Source organism: Lissotriton helveticus, chromosome 8 (assembly GCF_964261635.1).
Source record: "Lissotriton helveticus chromosome 8, aLisHel1.1, whole genome shotgun sequence".
In the NCBI taxonomy this organism is placed as follows: Eukaryota; Metazoa; Chordata; class Amphibia; order Caudata; family Salamandridae; genus Lissotriton; species Lissotriton helveticus.
In genome coordinates this window covers 1141187542-1141206294 of record NC_136069.1, presented here as the reverse complement: position 1 = coordinate 1141206294, position 18753 = coordinate 1141187542, and the positions used below count along the sequence as shown (strand labels likewise).

At 43.2% G+C, this 18753-nt stretch overlaps 1 protein-coding gene across 1 annotated transcript in view; it reads left to right on the top strand.

Moving 5' to 3' along the window:
• The window catches only part of AFF3 (ALF transcription elongation factor 3), a 1926848-nt gene that overhangs the window by 1779793 nt on the left and 128302 nt on the right, over positions 1-18753 (top strand). The window contains exon 12 of the mRNA XM_078658016.1: positions 16762-16883. Within this exon, the coding sequence (XP_078514142.1) occupies positions 16762-16883 (122 nt within the window). The remainder of the gene's footprint in view (positions 1-16761; positions 16884-18753) is intronic.

The following is an 18753-nucleotide window of genomic DNA, read 5'->3' as shown; positions in this document are numbered from 1 at the left end:
AATGAAAGTCAAACAGAACATTCGCCCCCCCCCATTCTGGAACCTTCCAAAGTAGGGCAGGGTTACGGCTACGCCTAACCAACGGCAACCCATATAAGGCGAGCCCCGCCGCCAACTCTTGGTCAGGAAATCTTAACGTATGGGGGAGCCGGAGGAGAGGCAGGAGCCCGCAGCCTGGGCATTTGCAGGTAGTCCCGCCACATGTCTCCTTGGCCGGCCGCAACGGGCCTGGAAAGACTAAGGTAGTCCCGCCACATGTCAAGAGGAGAGCGAGGCACCTCTTCCTTTTCTCTTCCGTCACAGCCGCAGCAGTCCTGGACGGCGGGATGTCCTGCACGTACCTCCACAACAATTTGTCCAAGTTGGGCTGGGAGGGAGAGGCGACGCGGACGAGCCTCTCCCACCTCCACCGGTAGGAGGTTTCCCAGCCCCCAGCCCGACGCCGAACACCCCCAGTCAGGCGATGGTGCCCATACTTCCACAGCACCGGACACACCATGGTGGCACCCCAGTATTTGCGCAGCACCGAACGTACAATGGTGGCACTTGGGGAACACCGGATGTGGAGAGGCCTTCATGCGGGGCGATGAAAAGGAGCGGCATGGAGTGCACCGGGAGAAGGAGACGATGTGAACGAGTCTCCCTCGCCCCCCCAGGTGGGGGCATCACAGCTGCACCCCAGCTGGACGTCCCGCTCTCACAAAACAGGGACCTCTTCCTTTCACTCCGAAGGGTCTCTTCCATTCTTGCAAACTCGACAAGAGTGGCCCCTGTAGGGCCTCAAAATGGCGTCTGGATCCGCTGGAAGGCGGGCCCCGGCCACTAGAGTAACTTTGGCCAGCCGTATAACTCGAACATTTGCCCTCTGGAGCACGAGCCCCCATCTCCGACAGCATCTCCGCAGCCTTGAAGATCATACAAAGGTCCCCGGCGGAGCCTTCGGCCTTTGCAGGTTTCCGGTAAGGGACGGCTGCCTCGATCGCCAACGAAACAAACATGACATTGCCACACCTTCTGTTAGCGTGAATTCTAGAACTGCCGAAAAGGACTCTGGTCCAAACTGCCAGTAATGGAAACATTTCCCCCTGATGCTGCTTCCGGACTGTGCCGGCCCCGCCCAAAATGGCGCTGGTATCAATCGGAACTTACGAACACCTCGTGGTGTTCCTTCGCACTAATATAAACTTGATGTTCTGAGATTTTTGTGATCCTTTGTACACTTGGCTAGAAAAGACAAGGAGAGCTCACTCGACGAACAGTATGAAAGAATCCCCATTACAAATGTTGATTACAAATGTACACTGTATTATATTTTTATAACCGATGTAAACCCCATTTACGACGCACACGTACGGTATGCATATAGGAAATCTGATTACAACTATTGTGATTATGCTTCTGAATTATGAAATATATGCCCCCGAACCCCCAGCCAATTAATAGACGTTTTAGTCTCTTACAAATGAATGAGTAAAACTTTCCGATGTTTTTATTGTTGCAAACAACACCCCCCACTGTACGCACTTTAGCCATTGCCACGACCGACCAAATACGACCACACCCTCCTAATCCATATGCTGAAATGAATTTGCAAAATAAAGTCTTTGAAACTATGGACGGGTATTGCATGCTTTATTTTAAAACAATATGGGATGGGTAGGAAAGTTCTTTTTCTGTGCACCCTACTCTGCTCTCTCTTTAAGGTTAAAGGAAGATGGTTGCCCAGCCCTGGAGGACGGATCGGATCGACAACACGACACTCCGCCTTAAAAGTACGCGACTGACTCATGAACTCTCGCGTAGAGGAAGACCGTGACTTCCAAGGATGGGTAAAACGAATGGTGTAAATGAGGGAATGTAAAAGGAGGGTGAAATGAAATAATGTAAATATTGTAAAGTACAACGTTCCAAAGTAGCAGGGACCCAAGAACCGAAGAACTTTAGAACGCCACGGCGTTGAAAGAGGTTTAAGGATCCCGATAGTGAGATATATCCTTTGACTAGATACCTCGCACTAGGCACCTCTGGTTTCCTTTTTGTGTTTCCCCGCACACGCCCTACATGAACACACTACCCCCCCTCGACTCCGAAAACCATATCCCCGGGGACCCTGCCCCAAGGAGGAAAGACGAGTAAGAGGTAAGTAAAGGACTTATGAATCCATGTATTTGAATGCGCGCGAATGCTGTCTCCCCCACCCCCCCCCCTTTTTTCCTCCCTCTGCAGGTTACATCAGAGATTACAGCCAAGGTGTGGCGAAGATCTGAGACCTTGCCATGTCTAAATACACGAAACGGACTAGCGCCGCAGGGTGGTGTCTAAGCACGCCTGCAAACTACTCACGTATCGAACAAACCCGAAAAATTAGCACAACCTGATAAAAAGTGATCACCCTTAAACCAGACCGGACGAATGAACCCATGTCACGTATGATGCGAAACTGTGAGGGAATGTGTGTGTGTGACTGAGGCGTTGACCCAACTGGTCAAAGGACCGAGAATGCGAGAAAGTGCGACAAAATGGTACCTCCTTTTTTCTTCTTTCCTTTTCTCAAAGCACGTCCCCTCTACCCTGTCTAATGCTCAAACTGCATGATTACAAGATTCTAACGCGGACTCGTGAATACCCTTTACTGTGTAATGCACTAAATAGCCTTTCTTGAATGCACTGCCGCCCTCTCTGTTGCACGTGTACTATTTAGCCTGCCGTTGCACTCTCTCTCTCTCTCTCTCTCTCTCTCTCTCTCTCTCTCTCTCTCTCTCTCTCTCTCTCTCTCTCTCTCTCTCTCTCTCTCTCTCTCTCTCTCTCTCTCTCTCTCTCACTCTCTCTCTCTCTCTCTCTCTCTCTCTCTCTATTTTTGCACTACCACTCTTCCGAGTGGTTAGCCCCGAAATTGGCAGATTGCCACCCCTAGCACACCACCTAATTGGCTTCAAATACCGTCAGTATTTGCACAAACGCTTGTCTTTAATACAATCATCCTGAGGCCGCGTCATTACCTCTCCTTTTCCGCTAGAAGTCAATGAACCCAGGTTGGGCCGTAAGGGAAAGGACAGGTAAGACGACAGAGGTTCCCTAATCTGGCCCGAAATAAGGGAACTACATGTCAACGGCTCCTATAGTATAAAACAAGGACCTCAGAATACGCGACCCTCCCCTCCCCGAATCGTCGCAATACCCAAACCAGAAAAACGATCACCCCCGTTACCTCCCCTGTCTATGTCCCTGGTTGTTTCCCATAAAACCCCTGTCCTTCCTAGTTAAGTAACCGGGCTGTAAAAGGTTACGTAGGACCCAGAATGATGTTTTACAAGGTTAACAGACTAGACCAAGGTAAAGAAATCATCAAAATGAACCCCGCAGTAGTTGAAAAACAGGATGCACCGATAGAAAGGAAATGTTTAGCCCTGTTCGTCTCTCAGCAAAATACCTGTGTAGTACCATGTTGACGACTCACTGTACCCTTTTGTAAATGTGAAACTCTAGAGAACGGCATATCTTTGCCAGATTTGTCTCCCGAAGGTGGGTTACCATCAGATGAACTGTCATGCCTGTAATAAATGATTATGAAGGAAAGTCGTAGTAAATCCAACAGGTCCGCCACCGGTCATTCATATGCCAGTTGTGAACATTAAATATAACGGACATTTTCATTCTTTGCCTGGAGCTGGGAGAGAAATAGACTTTTTGATTATCTTCATCTGCAAATTTTCTAAAGACTGTCTTTTCAAACTTGTTTAAGGGTACTGCTGTTGGAGGAGAGAAGGACCGGATGTGGGAGCACGAGGCCCGACTGCAGACTAAGGGACACCTGCGACATTAGCCAAGGCGAGACCACGACTGAAAGGAGCTGCAGGACGAGGCACTGTTTTCGACAGCATGAAAAGAAAGGGTCGACCTGATGCCCCTGCTCGACGTCCAGTGCCTGTCGACAAGTCCCCGCTCTCTGAATTCCGTCGCACGCCCGCCCATTTGAAGTCTCTCGTTCCCCTAGTTTGTTCCCAATTTGGCCTTGCTCCATCCCCCTTTTTCCTCTGACCTACCCTATGGACTGTTTTGAACGCTCTTCTTCCATCGGAACTTTCTGACAATCACCTCAAAGGACACAGGGCGAAAAGGACCTTTCCGACCAGAAACGCGAGGAAAGGGTCGTGCCCTGCAACGCAGAACTTAGAACAGAGCTGGACTTGTAGCTCCACCGCCGGTGCTCAACAGCGCCAACGAAAGACCACAAAGAACAATGAGAACTCATAAAACTTCGAACATTCGACATCTTCAACCACCGTTTTGCTACGCCTCATTTCTCTCCCAGCCGCCATTGTATTGATCCTGCACCAATCCGAATCTGAAACATGTATTAACCTGCCAGTTCACGTTATGATATGTACTTGCTGCTCGCCGTTTTTGTATTTCATTCCTATGACTTTCCTGCTTTATCAAATAGGTGCACCTCCTAAAAAAAAAAAACTAGAAACCTCAAAATGTATTGTTTACAACTCTTTTCCATCTAGGGTTCCTACCGTTTTCTTTCTCATGCTCACCACAGTAGAACCGAATAGAAAATGAACCAGCAAGATGTCTTGAATATGTTAAAGGGAGGACTGTGGAAAATTAGTGCGTTTCGGTGAACATTATCTGCGCCATCTTGCCTCTTCCCCTGATGCCACACTTTTGTCGTGCGCGCCCGCCATTTTAAGATGCCCCGATCAGAACAAACCCTTTTGCATGCCGCTGGCCCCTGACATAGCCCTTTGCCTTCGCTAAGCCTGCACGCTGACCACCCCCTGCTTGCACCTGCCTTGAGTCATAAACCCCTCTTCGGCACTGCTCTGCCCCAGGCCCTCATCCTGTTCCCAGCGCGACACCTCCCTGCTTCCCCGTCATGACCTCCGGCCCTTTTTGATGCAAACCCCTTTTTCCCGTGTGCCCGTTTGTCTTCCCCGTTCCCAGGCCGACACCTAGCTCTGCCGATACCAATCTCTTGCCCCTCCCCCTACAATAGGAAGCTTCCCTCCTCAAAGGACCCCCGAGATGATCAAAGCCCCCCCCCCCATCCCACGAGATCCGATCGAAACCCGCACACTCCGTGAATCGGCGGAATACCCAGCTGCGCAATGATCATCACCTGTTGTGAACGGGGCGGGGACTTCCACTGTAGCCTTGCATGGGAACGGGCTGGGAAGGGGGGATTCTGAGGATGTCTTTCCGTACATCAAAGTATCAACGAGAATGTGTTACATGTAATAAAGAGATAAACTTGTGTATAAGAGGCCAGGCCTCGGGGATGCAGTTAGAGCACCTCAGAACGATACCTTCTGTCCGTTTCGTTGTGTTCTCCTCCGGAGAGAATAAAAAAAACCTTGTTTCCTGCTTTTCAGTCTCCAGCGCCTGCCTCTTCATTGATTTAAATAACTAGAGGGTCACAGAGGCAATACCGCCGGGCAAATATCGATTGTCCCCGACCCGATTGAACTTTTTACAAGAGGTCGGCTAGTGTACAGCCCGAGAAAGTATAGGAAGTTAGCATGTGTGAGAAGGTATTATAGATAGGGAAAAATTAGAAAGGAGGTGGGATTGGGAGATGAGGGGGTAGTGGGAGTGTAAGGAGAGATGAGAGGGGTAGTTGGAGTGTTGTGGAGAGATGATAGGGTTGGTGGAAGTGCGACGGAGAGATGGGTTGAATTGGCTTTGTTTGTTGTTGAATTATGAGGCGTGGAATTGTTTGATGTGGTGTGGATTTCTAAGTAAATTATTTTATTTACGGCTCAATATATGTTTATGTCCTATACAGATATATACCAACCATTTAGAAAATGCAAACAAGTTACTGTTAGGATCAAAATGTTATGAAAGATTGTATGGATCTCAATTTAAATGATTAATTTATGAACGAAAACATTTGTTTATGTCTCAAACGAACCATATTGGTACATTATTTCAAATTGGCAACATTGTGAAAAATCACATTAACATCAGGGACATTGGACTTATGCAGCATGGACAACAAAAAATGTGTGCAATGTTAAATAAATTATGCATACAGCAAAAGTGATATTTCACCTTGTATCGACAAATATTTACTTCTACACCACCTCATTGTTTTGGTGTTTATGTTGCATAATTACAGTAACCTTGGCATTTAGTGCAAATTTGCACCATAAACAATAACCATATATTAGTACCACATTAAAATTCAAATGTAACAGGCAACTTAGCTTTTTTTTTAACTTCAATTTAGTTCAGGATCAGAGACATTTTTATTGAGAACGAAACATGGAGGCACATTGTTTTAAAAAATATTATCGCAGAGCCTGTTGGCACATTGTAGTAATAAATTGTTGACGTCTGCTACAATTTAATCACATTTAAGGTCATATTGTTAGATCGAAATAATAGATTTGTTTATTTTGATAATGGATAATGGGTTATGTGATTAAATGCGCATAGAAGGAGGCCTTATTTATAAGTAGGTATTTGCATTTTCAAAAGTACATTACTGGCAGGTAAAACAAGCATGGTTGAAACCATTAATAGATAAGCAGCAGCTAGACTCGGGGTGGGCGACTGCAGGAGCCCCCATGGAACGGATCTTTCGTACACATGTGGATTAGTTCATTGTTGAGAATTCAGGGATCTAGAACAGGGGAGCTCGGATGTATGAGTGGCTGGAGCGAGCTGCATTGGCTCAGATGTTATTTGTTATTATAGAACACTGTCTTCGGCTGATTGGATTGGGGAGGGGGGTTGGTGTGTTATAAAAAAGCAGATACTACATTATGTTGTTGACCGGACACCTTTCTGAGGTGATCTCCTTGCTGTATTTGACAGATTGGGCATGAACGCCGCCCGGCCTCCGGGATGTGGGCTGAATGGCTGTGTGCAAATTCGTTATTGAACTATGCCCTATAATAAACACAGATGGGAAGGTCTATTTATTTCGCTGCTAGTTTATGGATCTACAATAAAAATATATTTAAATTTTTTTTTTAAAAATGGTTGAAACCATTAATTTACATAACGGCTGCCTTTCATCCGGCGCCAAACCACATCAATAACTTGATTTGCCATAAACCAAATACATTTTTATAACATTTTAAACATGAATCTTGAGCCACAGGGGTTCATCAACATCACAAGACTTGCTTCTGGTGTTAATGAGAGATGATTTATCAATATGATAATGTGCACTTCCCTGAAAAAACGTTTTTAATTAGTTCAGTAGATGAGTGCCGTGCATGTTTGAGCAATGTCTTAAAGACATCTGCTAGGCCTGCATTACTGCCCATTAGCCCGGGTACACAAAAATTGCCATCAATGGTGTACAGGTTAGAAGTGCGAGAAATACAAAGGACAGCAGGGTCCTTTTGTAAAAGAAATGTGGAGAGTCCTTTAAGCACTCCTCGAAATTAACAGTGACCTGCATGCTACCTGGGCGATCACGGCAAGTGCAGGAATAAGAAAGCAGCAGCAAGACGAGTGGATCTAAGCACAGCAGTTGAAGATTGCCACACTTTAGCCTGCATCACCATCAGCAAGCTCTCTGCCCTGGGCGCTTCCTCCACTTCTGAATATGGTCCCAGCTGGCAGACAGTCCGTAGACATAAACAACGGGCAACAATACTAGAGTTTGATGCGTCATGGACACAAAAGAAAGCGCAAACTAGGCCAAAGTAATCCGAGCTGCGTGACGTAAATTACATTTATGAATATGTGGTAGCGAAAAATAATGTTTAGCTCTGAGTCGTATGATAAAGTGATATCTTAATGAACACTTTTAAAAATATGTAATTTGGCTGGCCTATTGTACCGTTTATTTTCAACACACTTTGAAATACCAATACTAGTTCTACGCTGCGCTGTGGAACGGCATATCTGAACTAGTAGCATGCGGTATACGATACCTATGTTTTATCGACCCAATCCTTCACATCCTATCGGCAGGCATGTGCAGTACAGCGCTTTCTGTCTCAAACATGCACATGGAAAAAACGTGAAGAGACGCAGCGCGAATGGGCTGCAACTCTAGGCGAGCGGGCGGGGCCTAAGGGAGACAGGGCGGACACCAACCCAGCTTCCAAAGAAGCCTGACACAAAAACAACAATAGATCTTGCCAAGGCGAAGCAACGCATGCGCTGCAACTCAGGCGAGACCTAAAAAGGACTCCATTGTGTTCAAGGCAGTCAAACTGCCATAGTACTAGGGCAACTAATTCAGTGATAGCTTACCTAAAAAGCACATACTCAATGTTAGAAGTCATGTTTTGTGTAAAGCGAATGAGCAAAGGCAAAACTATCAAATTGCATTTCCCAAAAATAAGTATTCAGAGTGTTTTCTGAAAAAACCTGAAACTTACCTGCAAGTTTCAATTCAAATGAGTACTCAGCCATACAAATAACATGCCACCAAAAAAGCAATTAAGGTGCAAGAGGATAACCCATGAGAGGACATAATGATGTCAAAAAGCTGAGCTGTGTGTATAACTGTACATTTGTAAGTTTTTTTATTTAACACTTTTCAGCCCTTGAGTTTGCATGAACACTCATATGAAGCAAAGCAATTTAGCACTGCACAGAGGCCTTTCAAATTGTAAGTGAATTGACTCAATCTTTTGCATCAGGTTGTATCGAATAAGCGGCCTTGAAAAACGTTAGTATTAGGACGCACCAGGCCTTCTGGTGTTTGTTTTATGTAGATATAAACATGCAGAATTAAAAACAGTTAAACTTTTAAAATAAATAAATTATACATTAACAAGAACAATAGGTTTGAGGCTGCTTTGAAGTGACTAAAATTAATAATTTTCAAGCAGATGAGATGAAACTTGAGTATCAAATACATTGGTCATATGAGAATAGTTGGTCCTATGGTCACAATGTAGGGGAAGTAATGTATGCTTTTTTTATATTAGTAAATTTTGTTGATAAATAGTTTGAGTGAATTCATAATTTATATAATGCATATATTTGTAACCAATGAACTAATGATGGTGTACTTGAGACAACTTATTTGTATTGCTTTGAAGTGTGATTAATAATGTGGTATAGTTATGCCACATTTTCGTGCGAGACACCATTTTATTAAATGGATGCAGTTTTCGGATGCTATGTTCATTCTGTTCCTGCTCACCCCCCCCCGCCAAATCAGTGTTCCACAGAAATCTTCTCTTCCAGAAGTTCCAGTGTAGGCCTGATGAAGAATATTGATGTATAAGACTTTGTTTGAAAATGTTGCATATTGCATTTTACATCTCAGGATTGCAGTTGCTGAGGAAGCCAATGGAAGAATTATTTTACCTTAGAAAATTGGTTAGTGTTAGGGGTTTAATAAGGACGATTCTGCTTTTGATGTGCCCAGCGGGGACTAACCAAAATTATGGCATGCTGCATCTGAAGTTTTACATATAGTTAGTTATGCATACAATGTGTATAAAAGACCTGGTTTCTGGGATTCAGTGGTGACCTTCCATTTTCCTCCAGTGACTCTGTCTGATTTAATTGAGACTTTCTCCTCTCTTTTTGGATGTTGTCAGTACTCTATATGTGTTGACACTTAGAATCTTGAGAGATTTAACTGCTTAATAAAGGATTATTAATGTTCTGATTTCGCATTATGTATCTGGGCTTGCATGGCATTTATTAATTTTTTTCTGTTTTGTCTATATTAAGACTTCTGTTATAACTTTCTAAAACTATTATTGATCTAGAACTCTATTAATGAGTGGTCCCAGTTACTATTTAAATGTACTCTTCCAATTGAAAGGGATCGATGTCATGGAGGGTGGTGTCGCTTGCCGCTAAATCCACTGAACCAAAGCTGAACCATCAAAAAGAAATTCTGGGGTGTCTGGATTATTAGGGTTCAGTTAATTATTGGGGTTCGGCTCTCTTAGTAAGAAGAAGCTAACTTATCATAAACCTTTTTGTGAAAAATAGCAATATCTAATAGAAAATATTCTGGGGTTACAGGCTCTCAGATTACACTCAGCCTTGCAGGGCACAAAAAAGAACTAAGGAAATTAAAGGAGCTATTGTCCTAGATTAATTCATGATACTAAATGCATTTAAATATTAGAAGATTCTTTGCCATTGCCCATTCAGAACAAAAAGAGACAGAGCAACAGTTTCAGATTTGATACTGCTTTTTGCAGTCTATTGTTCTTCTTTAAAAATCCGTGCAGTTTGTAATGGCTGAGCCTTAGAATAATACAGTCTGTGTTGTGGCCTCATTCGTGAATGCTCAGCCTCCTTACCAGTTTGCGATCATGTGTCTAAATGTCATTAAGTCTCACTTCGTCCCTGAGCCGTATTAGACTCATGTTTACTAAGACACCCCTTGGCTCTTTCTTTGTAATTTCAAGAACATTTGTGGTTACCAAGTTCCTCTAATCCTCAACCAGGGAACAGCCCTAGATGTTCATAATTTGAGGCATTGCAGACTTAAGCTTCACAATGTATTTCTCTGTCATAACTGAAGATTGGTGTATTTGAACTGTACCATCAGAGCTTTCGATGATCCTTAGGGGCAGATCTATATAGGGCTTGCACCAGTGCAAATTCACAAAAAATGATGGAAACTGGGGCAAGGTCTTGATAAACTATTTACTTACTTGCACAACATGCTCTTGTTGCTCGAGTATAAATTTACCTTGAAAAAGCAAAGACAAGAGACATTTGGCAAAACAGGAACAATTGGTTTAATCAAATCTGATCTGAGGAGTGACTCAAAGTGTATTCGTTTTCAAAGTCTTTTTATACATTTTTTGAAGCATCATAAAACAATTCATAGATTCTATTTTAGGAGTGGAATGTGGGTCTTGTCAGGAAGTCATAGATTACTCCCACCTCATGACAAATGCAGGTGGGTCTCGACCTTTCGTGGACACAATGAGGACCTGTGGGTAATGTGTCCAGATGTCTGGTATGGGAAATGCATGATCACTAAGTGTATAGCGCGTGCTGTGTCCTGAATGGCTGAGTGTCCCTAGCTTCATATGGCTTCTAACTTTACTGTGTTTTGGGAACATGAGCCCCTTTCGGCCAGGTGCGTTTTATTGCGGCCTATCTCTCAATTCCATTGTGGTGTTGCTGCCTATCTGTGGGACTAATCTGGGTTTTTCCTCTTCGCACGTTTGTCCTGCTGGTTACGTGCCACCCCACCTGTAATCTGTCAATCAGTAGCCTCAGACCTATTCGTTTTTGTATGTACATGTATCATTGCATACATCAACATATATATTAACATTCTGGAAAGTTGTCAAAAAGTGACACAAATACTGTTTTGTGCTACTTTGTGTTCCTTTGTGTCAAGGGGTAGCGCCATGTATGGTACATGGGTGCTCCCATGCTACTCTCCACAGGCTTTGATGCAAAGCTTCATCTACTAACAATGATAGACATGGCTTAGAGCCAAAAATATAATGCCTCCTTGAGACAGTCGTTAAAAGGAGAAATGTTTTTATTTCCCTAACTTTTCCAACATTGCTTGTCCTGTAGTTTTCACAGACATACAAAAGCATTTCGAGAGCAGTGACTGACCAGTATTTGTAGGGTCGCTTAATACATCAAACTCAATGTTACTTCTGCTGAATACAGTGAGCAGTTTGTGGTTCCCCTTATAGGTACAAAACGGTAACCCTATTACATTAATCCATTCATCATGTTTGCTTACATCCATCTCAGAAGAGTCAAAGAAGTAATACAGAGGTGCTATGCATAGTCTAGACTGGACCGGTACACTATGGTGCAAGGGTGTGTGCATGGTGTAAGGCAGGCTCAAAGAGCACCTGTGCAGAGAGTGAGATAAGCAGCAACATAACTATGTAGATATGAGGCTCTCCTACTCTCCCCCGTCACGCAGTGCAGTAGGATTGGGTGACATGTTTTCCAATCTTTCCCCTATTATTTTACAGGCATACAAAAGCATATCGAGAGCAGTGACTGACCAGTAATTGTAGGGTTGCTTAATACATCAAACTCAATGGTCTTTCTGCTCACTAGAGTGAGCAGTTTGTGGTTCCCGTTATAGGTAAAAAACAGCAACCCTATTACATTTACCCAATTATCATGTTCGCTTACATCCATCTCAGAAGAGTCAAAGAGGTAAAATAGAGGTGCCTCATTGCATGCTTGTAGCATTTCAGTTTTTGTCAATTTTCATTATTAGATGTGCCGATCACTGTCCATAAAAATGTGGTCTGCTGGGTGTTTCTCGGTGGGGACATGTGTAACTAATAGGATATGCTCCCTCTTGTATCTTAACCATGAGCGTCTTGAATTATGGTTAATAGTAACAGCTTATTTACAAAATGTAGAAACAGCATAAGTATTTATATATAACTCTAAGATAGCTATTAAGCAATGGAGTGTTATACAAAAAAGCATTGCCACTGCCAATCACTCCCACTTACTTTTAGATACAAGCTGGACCAGTTGGCATTGCTAAAGCATGTTTGCAGTATTCTTCCATGCCTGTCAAGATAGCTATGGTATCTTTCACATTTCTGCTGTTGTTTTTCTAGCGTGGCCCTGAAATGCAACAAACTGGTATTGTTTAACCCCTTGCATGCTCGTGACGAAACCATTCCGTCACGAGCCACGGTGGTGCTGTGCTGGTGATGGAAAGGTTCCGTCACGACCCAGCCGCCGCGCCTGCGCGGCGCTGATTTTGCGCCTGCGCTGAACGTTCTATTAGGCGGGCGGGGCCGTGACGGAACCATTCCGTCACAAGCACAGCGCCACCGCGGCTCGTGACGGAGTGGTTCCGTCACGAGCATGGCGGCGCCACGCGACCCCCTCCCCCTAGCGCCGCGGCGGAATTACTTACGCGGCTAAGGGGTTAAACATAGCTCTGCTTTCTTAAATGCAATGCAGTTGAGAGCAGGACAAAAGGCAATGAAACCAAAAAGCTCCTGTGTGCTGGTCAAACACAAAGAGGGAGTGAAGCACAAAATAAGAGCAAGGAAACTGAGATTTAAATGAAAGCCACCCAATTTTCAGCAAAGATTGGCTCTGAAAAAAAAAAAAAGATTGGCTCTGAAGAGTATCATGTTGAATGCTGTCTTCCACATGCAGCAGTCTGTAGCAAGATCACAACAAGCATTTACAATGCAATAGGTCTCGCAGCATTTAATTTAGATTTTTTGGCATTTTTTTTTACAATGTATTTTAGTAATTAGGTAGCATAGTGATAAGCATATATAGTTATTTTGTTTTTAGACAATATGTAGCAGCAAGACTTTCAAATGTTATTACTAGTTATTAACACATTTAGCATTTAGAGATAAGAGTACATTTCCCTTGGTAAATAAAATGTAAAGATTGCGATTTGTAATTGAAGCTTTATTTTTTTTGTTGTTTGTAAAAACCTTTCTATTTATTGTAAATGAGTAACATATAAATTGAAACAAAACATGTAACTTTGTAATTATATATATGCTAACTTTACAGTTGTATATGTATAAAGTATTTAGTAAAAGTAACGTTTAAAAGTTGTAAGTGCATACAGAGTGAAAGTAAAGAATAGAATCTAAATTGCACACAGTAATGTCATCAAAAACATTGCAAACATTAATCTGTGCCTGTATTCCCTGCCCGTCTTTTCCCTGCCTGTGCCTCTGTTCCCTACCTGTGCCTCTGTTACATGCTTGTGTGTCTGTTCCCTGCTTGTGCCTTCGTTAGAAACAAAAGTGTGTTTCCAGATACCTTTTCAATCGTTGACGTTTTAGCTTGTGCTTCTGTTCCCTGCTTGTACCTCTGTTCTCTGCTTGTGCCTCTGTTCCCTGCTTGTGCCTCTGTTCCCTGCTTGTCCCTCTCTTCCCTGCTTGTGCCTCTATTCTCTGCTTGTGCATCTATTCCGTGCTCCCTGCGTGTGCTTATGCTCCCTGCTTCTGCCTGTGATCCTTACTTGTGCCTTTGCTCCCATCTTTGTACTTCTCATCCTTGCTTACACTTCTGTTACTTGCTTGTGCCTATATTCTCTACTTGTGTCTTTGTTCCCTACCTGTGCCTGTATTCCCTGCCTGTCTTTTCCCTGCCTGTGCCTCTGTTCTCTACCTGTGCCTCTGTTCCATGCTTGTGTGTCTGTTCCCTGCTTGTGCCCCTGTTAGAAACAAAAGTGTGTTTACAGATACCTATTCAATCGTTGACGTTGTAGCCAAATATGCTAACGACATAAAAGAAGTAGAGGTGAGGCAGAATTAAATCATAACACTGAAAAGATGCTTGCACCTATTTAGTTGTTGGCCTGTGAGCTGAATCTTCCCAAAATTCACCCTTGAAAGTACGTAATTAAACTGTCCTGCAAAGCGAAAAATAACTATCAATACCAGGTAAATATGTATGCATGTAGACAAATTAGTAAGATTATAGCGCTGCTTGAAGCATGTATGCATGGAAATAGGTGAGTAATTTATTAATACTGCCTGCTCTTTAATCATTAGAAATAGAGGCAGGATTAAATCGTAGCACTGAAAAGAAGCTTACACCCATTTAGTTGTTGGACAAATGCATCCATTTCCATAGTACTTAACTGCCATATGAAAGCATCCTAAAAATCCGTGAATTTTTAGCATTCACTTCCCTGCTTACACCTAGCCGTAAATATTAAAGGACGTGAATATTCAGTATTTACAACAATAATGCCTTTGGCTAGCTAGCACGCAATATGAAATAAAATAAACATCAGATAGCAAACAAAAATGTATAGACACGTGGGGCCATGTAAACAAAAGCATCTCCTCCCATGGTAATGTTCCCTGCTTGTGCCTTTGGCCGCTTGTCAAGCAGTACAAAATAAAATTGCACGCAGTGAAGTATACAAATCCATTTTTTATCGTACTTAACTGACGTATTCAAGCACCCTAAAGAGCCGTGAATTTTCAGCATTCACTTCAAGCCGTAAATATTAAAGCACGTGAATGTGGAGATTTACAACAATAATGCCCTTGGCTGGCTAGCACGCAGCACGAAATAAAATAAACATCAGACAGCAAACAAAAAGGTATAGACACGCAGCGCCATGTAAACAAAAGCATCCCCTCCCATGGTAGTGTTCCCTGTTTGTGCCTCTGGCCGCCAAGAACGCAGTACAAAATAAAATAAACAGCAAACAGCAAACAAAAAGGTATAGACACGCGGCGTCATGTAAACAAATGCATCACCTCCCATGGTGGTAAACTAAGAGATCACACCGCCCTCAAAATGCGTGATTAATTCACATCTACTAGCGCCAGGAAGGCGCTACCATCTACTAACGCCAGGAAGGCGCTACTTTCTTTAAAGTACACGCTACTTTGAAGTACACGCCATAAACGTTAAAGAGCCACAGAGCCAGCCACATGGATGCTGAACGCACCAAAAAACAAAAATAATTGCTTAAACCGCGAAAAAGCCCATTTTAAAAAATCAAAACACATCGGGCAGGTATACAAATGAACGTTAATTGTTAGCATTTGCCACTGACCTATTTTAGCGTAATGAAAAGCAGTGAATTAGCATTAACCAGAATATATGCTTAAAGCTCCAAAAACACCATTCTAAATGCTCGTGTATCTGTTCTCTGCCTGTGTTCGCAATCGCCTAACAGGCTGCATGAAAAAAAAAAACGCTAAGCCGTAAATAATAAAGCACATGAATGTTGAGCATTCTTACTAAAAGAATCGCCTGATAATGCTCGTGTATTTGTTCTCTGCCTGGGTTTGCAATTGCCTAACAGGCTGTACGAAAAATATTGACATTTACTACCGCCAACAAGGCACCACTTGATTTTAAGCAGGCGCTGCTTTTACAACCCAGCAATACAAAAGTAAACAAAACCTAATTGTAGCCTGCTTAATGAAGCGTGTGTTTATGTGCAAAGCCAGCTCAACATAAGTAAGAACAAAACTGAAAGTCAAGGAAACTGAAAGTTAGAAAGGCAAAACAAAAAAAAAAAGACGTTCAAAGTTCACTGTGTTTGTGTCTGCGCATTGCAAGGGAATTGTGGCCTGCTCTATGGAGCACCCGTTCTTGTGCGCGTGGCCCGTCCAAATCGCTTTCTTGGAGAGGAGATGCGCGCGGCCAGGTCCTGTCTCCTGGAAAGCTGCGTCGCTGACTATAGGTCTCTGGCGAGACTGCGCTTTCGCGCGGTTAACGCCACAAGACCTAAAAATTACGGAATGGAGCTTGAGAGAGGGCTGGGACTTTCGGGCTGGACTGAAAAGAGTGGTAGGTTACCAGAAGAAGGAGATTGAGGGCTGAGGGGGGAAGATGCAGAAGGGGGGCATGGTAAGTAGGATCTAGGGCGAAGGCTATGCAGGTAGGCATTCTTCCATTTTATCTGGTAGTCAAGAGATAACAATATGATGATGTTTTTCTTGAAAAGTAGATTTTCGAGTTGTTCCCTTGGTGGAAGAGGAATGGTGTATTGCGGATTTGCAGTTGAATGGAGTTCTACAATTTTGGAGCCTAGAGTCTGGGGTTTTCCTTCCTGAACTTTTTGGATTCAAAACTGGCAATCTGTATTTAAATACAAATTATTATTGGGACCATGATTAATGTTATTAGAGTCTAGTACATGAATGTGTGTACTTCTTGCACATGTTGCTAGACCTACACCTCATATTTCATCTCCAGTGTTATACAGCTGTTTGTTTTCCTGGACACAGTAAACAAATGCCATAAGATAGAGTTCACTTTATCAAGCGAACAGTATGTTGTGCAAATCTAAACCTTGTCTTGTCTGAGTGATCTTACTAACAGAGATTCTTGTTTGCCGTGATGCAGTGTGGGAATGAGGAGGACCATGCAGCTCAGAAACGGAATCAAGTGGAAAGACACTGCTCGCCTCAAGTGCCTGCCTGTGCCAACGGTGTCCCAGCAACAATCTTTGAAACGCGTATCAGCAAGTATGTCATTTTATTCGTGTTTACATTTCCCTGCCTGGACACCAGGGACAGATGTGTCACTGAGTAATGGCACAATTCAGAGTCAGTGTTTCATTCATAAAAAAGTATGACAATGGCTATTTAACAGATCCTTTTGTTGCTATTGGGCCATACTTTGCAACTTAACAAAAGTGTACACCCTCTCTAACAGAGCTGATAAGCATATGCAGTCAGAAAGTAGTGATAGCTTTTTTCAAATTGAAAGCCCAGTCATTTACAGAATAAGGTCAGCACACCTCTACTGGTGGCCTTCCATAGTGCACAGAAGTCCCATTGCTGTTCACTGTATTCTCCAGATAGAGGTCTGTTGGGGGAACAGCGTTTACAACGCAACTTTTACAACGAAGTACCTTTACGACGCAACCATTATAACGCAACTTTTACAACGACTTGCGTTGGGGGGCGCTCTAGGATAGGGAATAGTTTTAATTTACTATCCAACACCTTCCCTACTATCCACGGGGACTGGAGTTGGAATAGTAAATTAAACTATTCACTATCCAGCGCCCCCAACGCAAATCGTTGTAACGACTTGCGTTGTAAAACGTGCGTCGTAAAGGCATGCGTTGTAAAAGCATGCGTTGTAACGACGTACATCTGTCTGTTGCCTCTCAAGGAACTCTCATACCATGCGGCCAGTTCACTAATATTAATGAGCTGCGACCTCTGGGTTCTGCTGCATTGATCTGTATCCAGCTGGGAGAGAGGGCTGCCAAGTGCTGGATCCATTCATTCTGGCTCTAGCTCAATGGTGATGGATTTGCGTGGTAAGGGCTTTGTTGTACTGACAATCATGCCAGTGATAAGCCTGGCCCAAGGTGTTAAATTCTTGTAACCAGCATGTGGTAGTCATCCAGAATCCGGTGGGGAGATGGTTTAATTAGCTGGTTAGGTTCTTCTTGGGACTCTGCAGTCATTTCAATGTATTATTGTTATACTTTGCCTCCATTCATGGTCTACGTAATTTTAAAAAACATTGTGAAAAGAACTGCATGGGGATCTATGGGATATTTTGGGATTTTAATGTATTGCACAATATGCATCTCTACACTAAAAAAGATATGTTCATTTTTAACATAAAACTTTCCTTTAAGGAAAATAATTGAGTTGGTTTCCCTGGCATGGATGGGTATGTATTAGGGACTCTTTGGAATCACCCTAACATTTAACCTCTTGTTAGTCAATTGACGCTGTACAAAATCTTATGCACGACTGAAGTGTACGAGTGGTAGAGGACTGACACACAAACTATGGTTAGGTAGCAAGGAGAGAGAGAGGAACTAGAAACTGAGGGGCATATTTACAAGGGCTTTATCTCCTCTTGTTTGGCTTACAAAGCCAGAAAAGCAGAGATAAAACCAGCGCCCTATTTACAAGAGGGTGCAACATGCATAATCGCATGTTAGCACCCTTTTTCCCAACGCCTCCCTTTGCATCTCGAATGAGATGCAAAGTGGGCATTACTGGGCGTACCCAGACGGACTACCTTGCAAATATCGCTGATGTTTACATTGCAATATTTACAAGGCTCACATGATTTTAGCCCACATTAGATTTTGGTGAAAACTGCCATTTTTGCCAAAATCTAACGTCTGCTAAAATCCTGACTTAGCCATCCCTAACATAGGGGGTGGATTATGCTGATATGACCCCATGGGTCGTATCAGCAAGGTTATCGCCCTTTTGTAGGGAACATCGCTGGAAAACCAGCGATGTTCCCTACAAAAGGGAGAACCTCACTATCTCCGGAATTTTTATCGCCCTGGAGTAACACGTTGTTTAATCACGCGCTACCAGGGCGATAAATACCAGAGATAGCCTACGATAATAT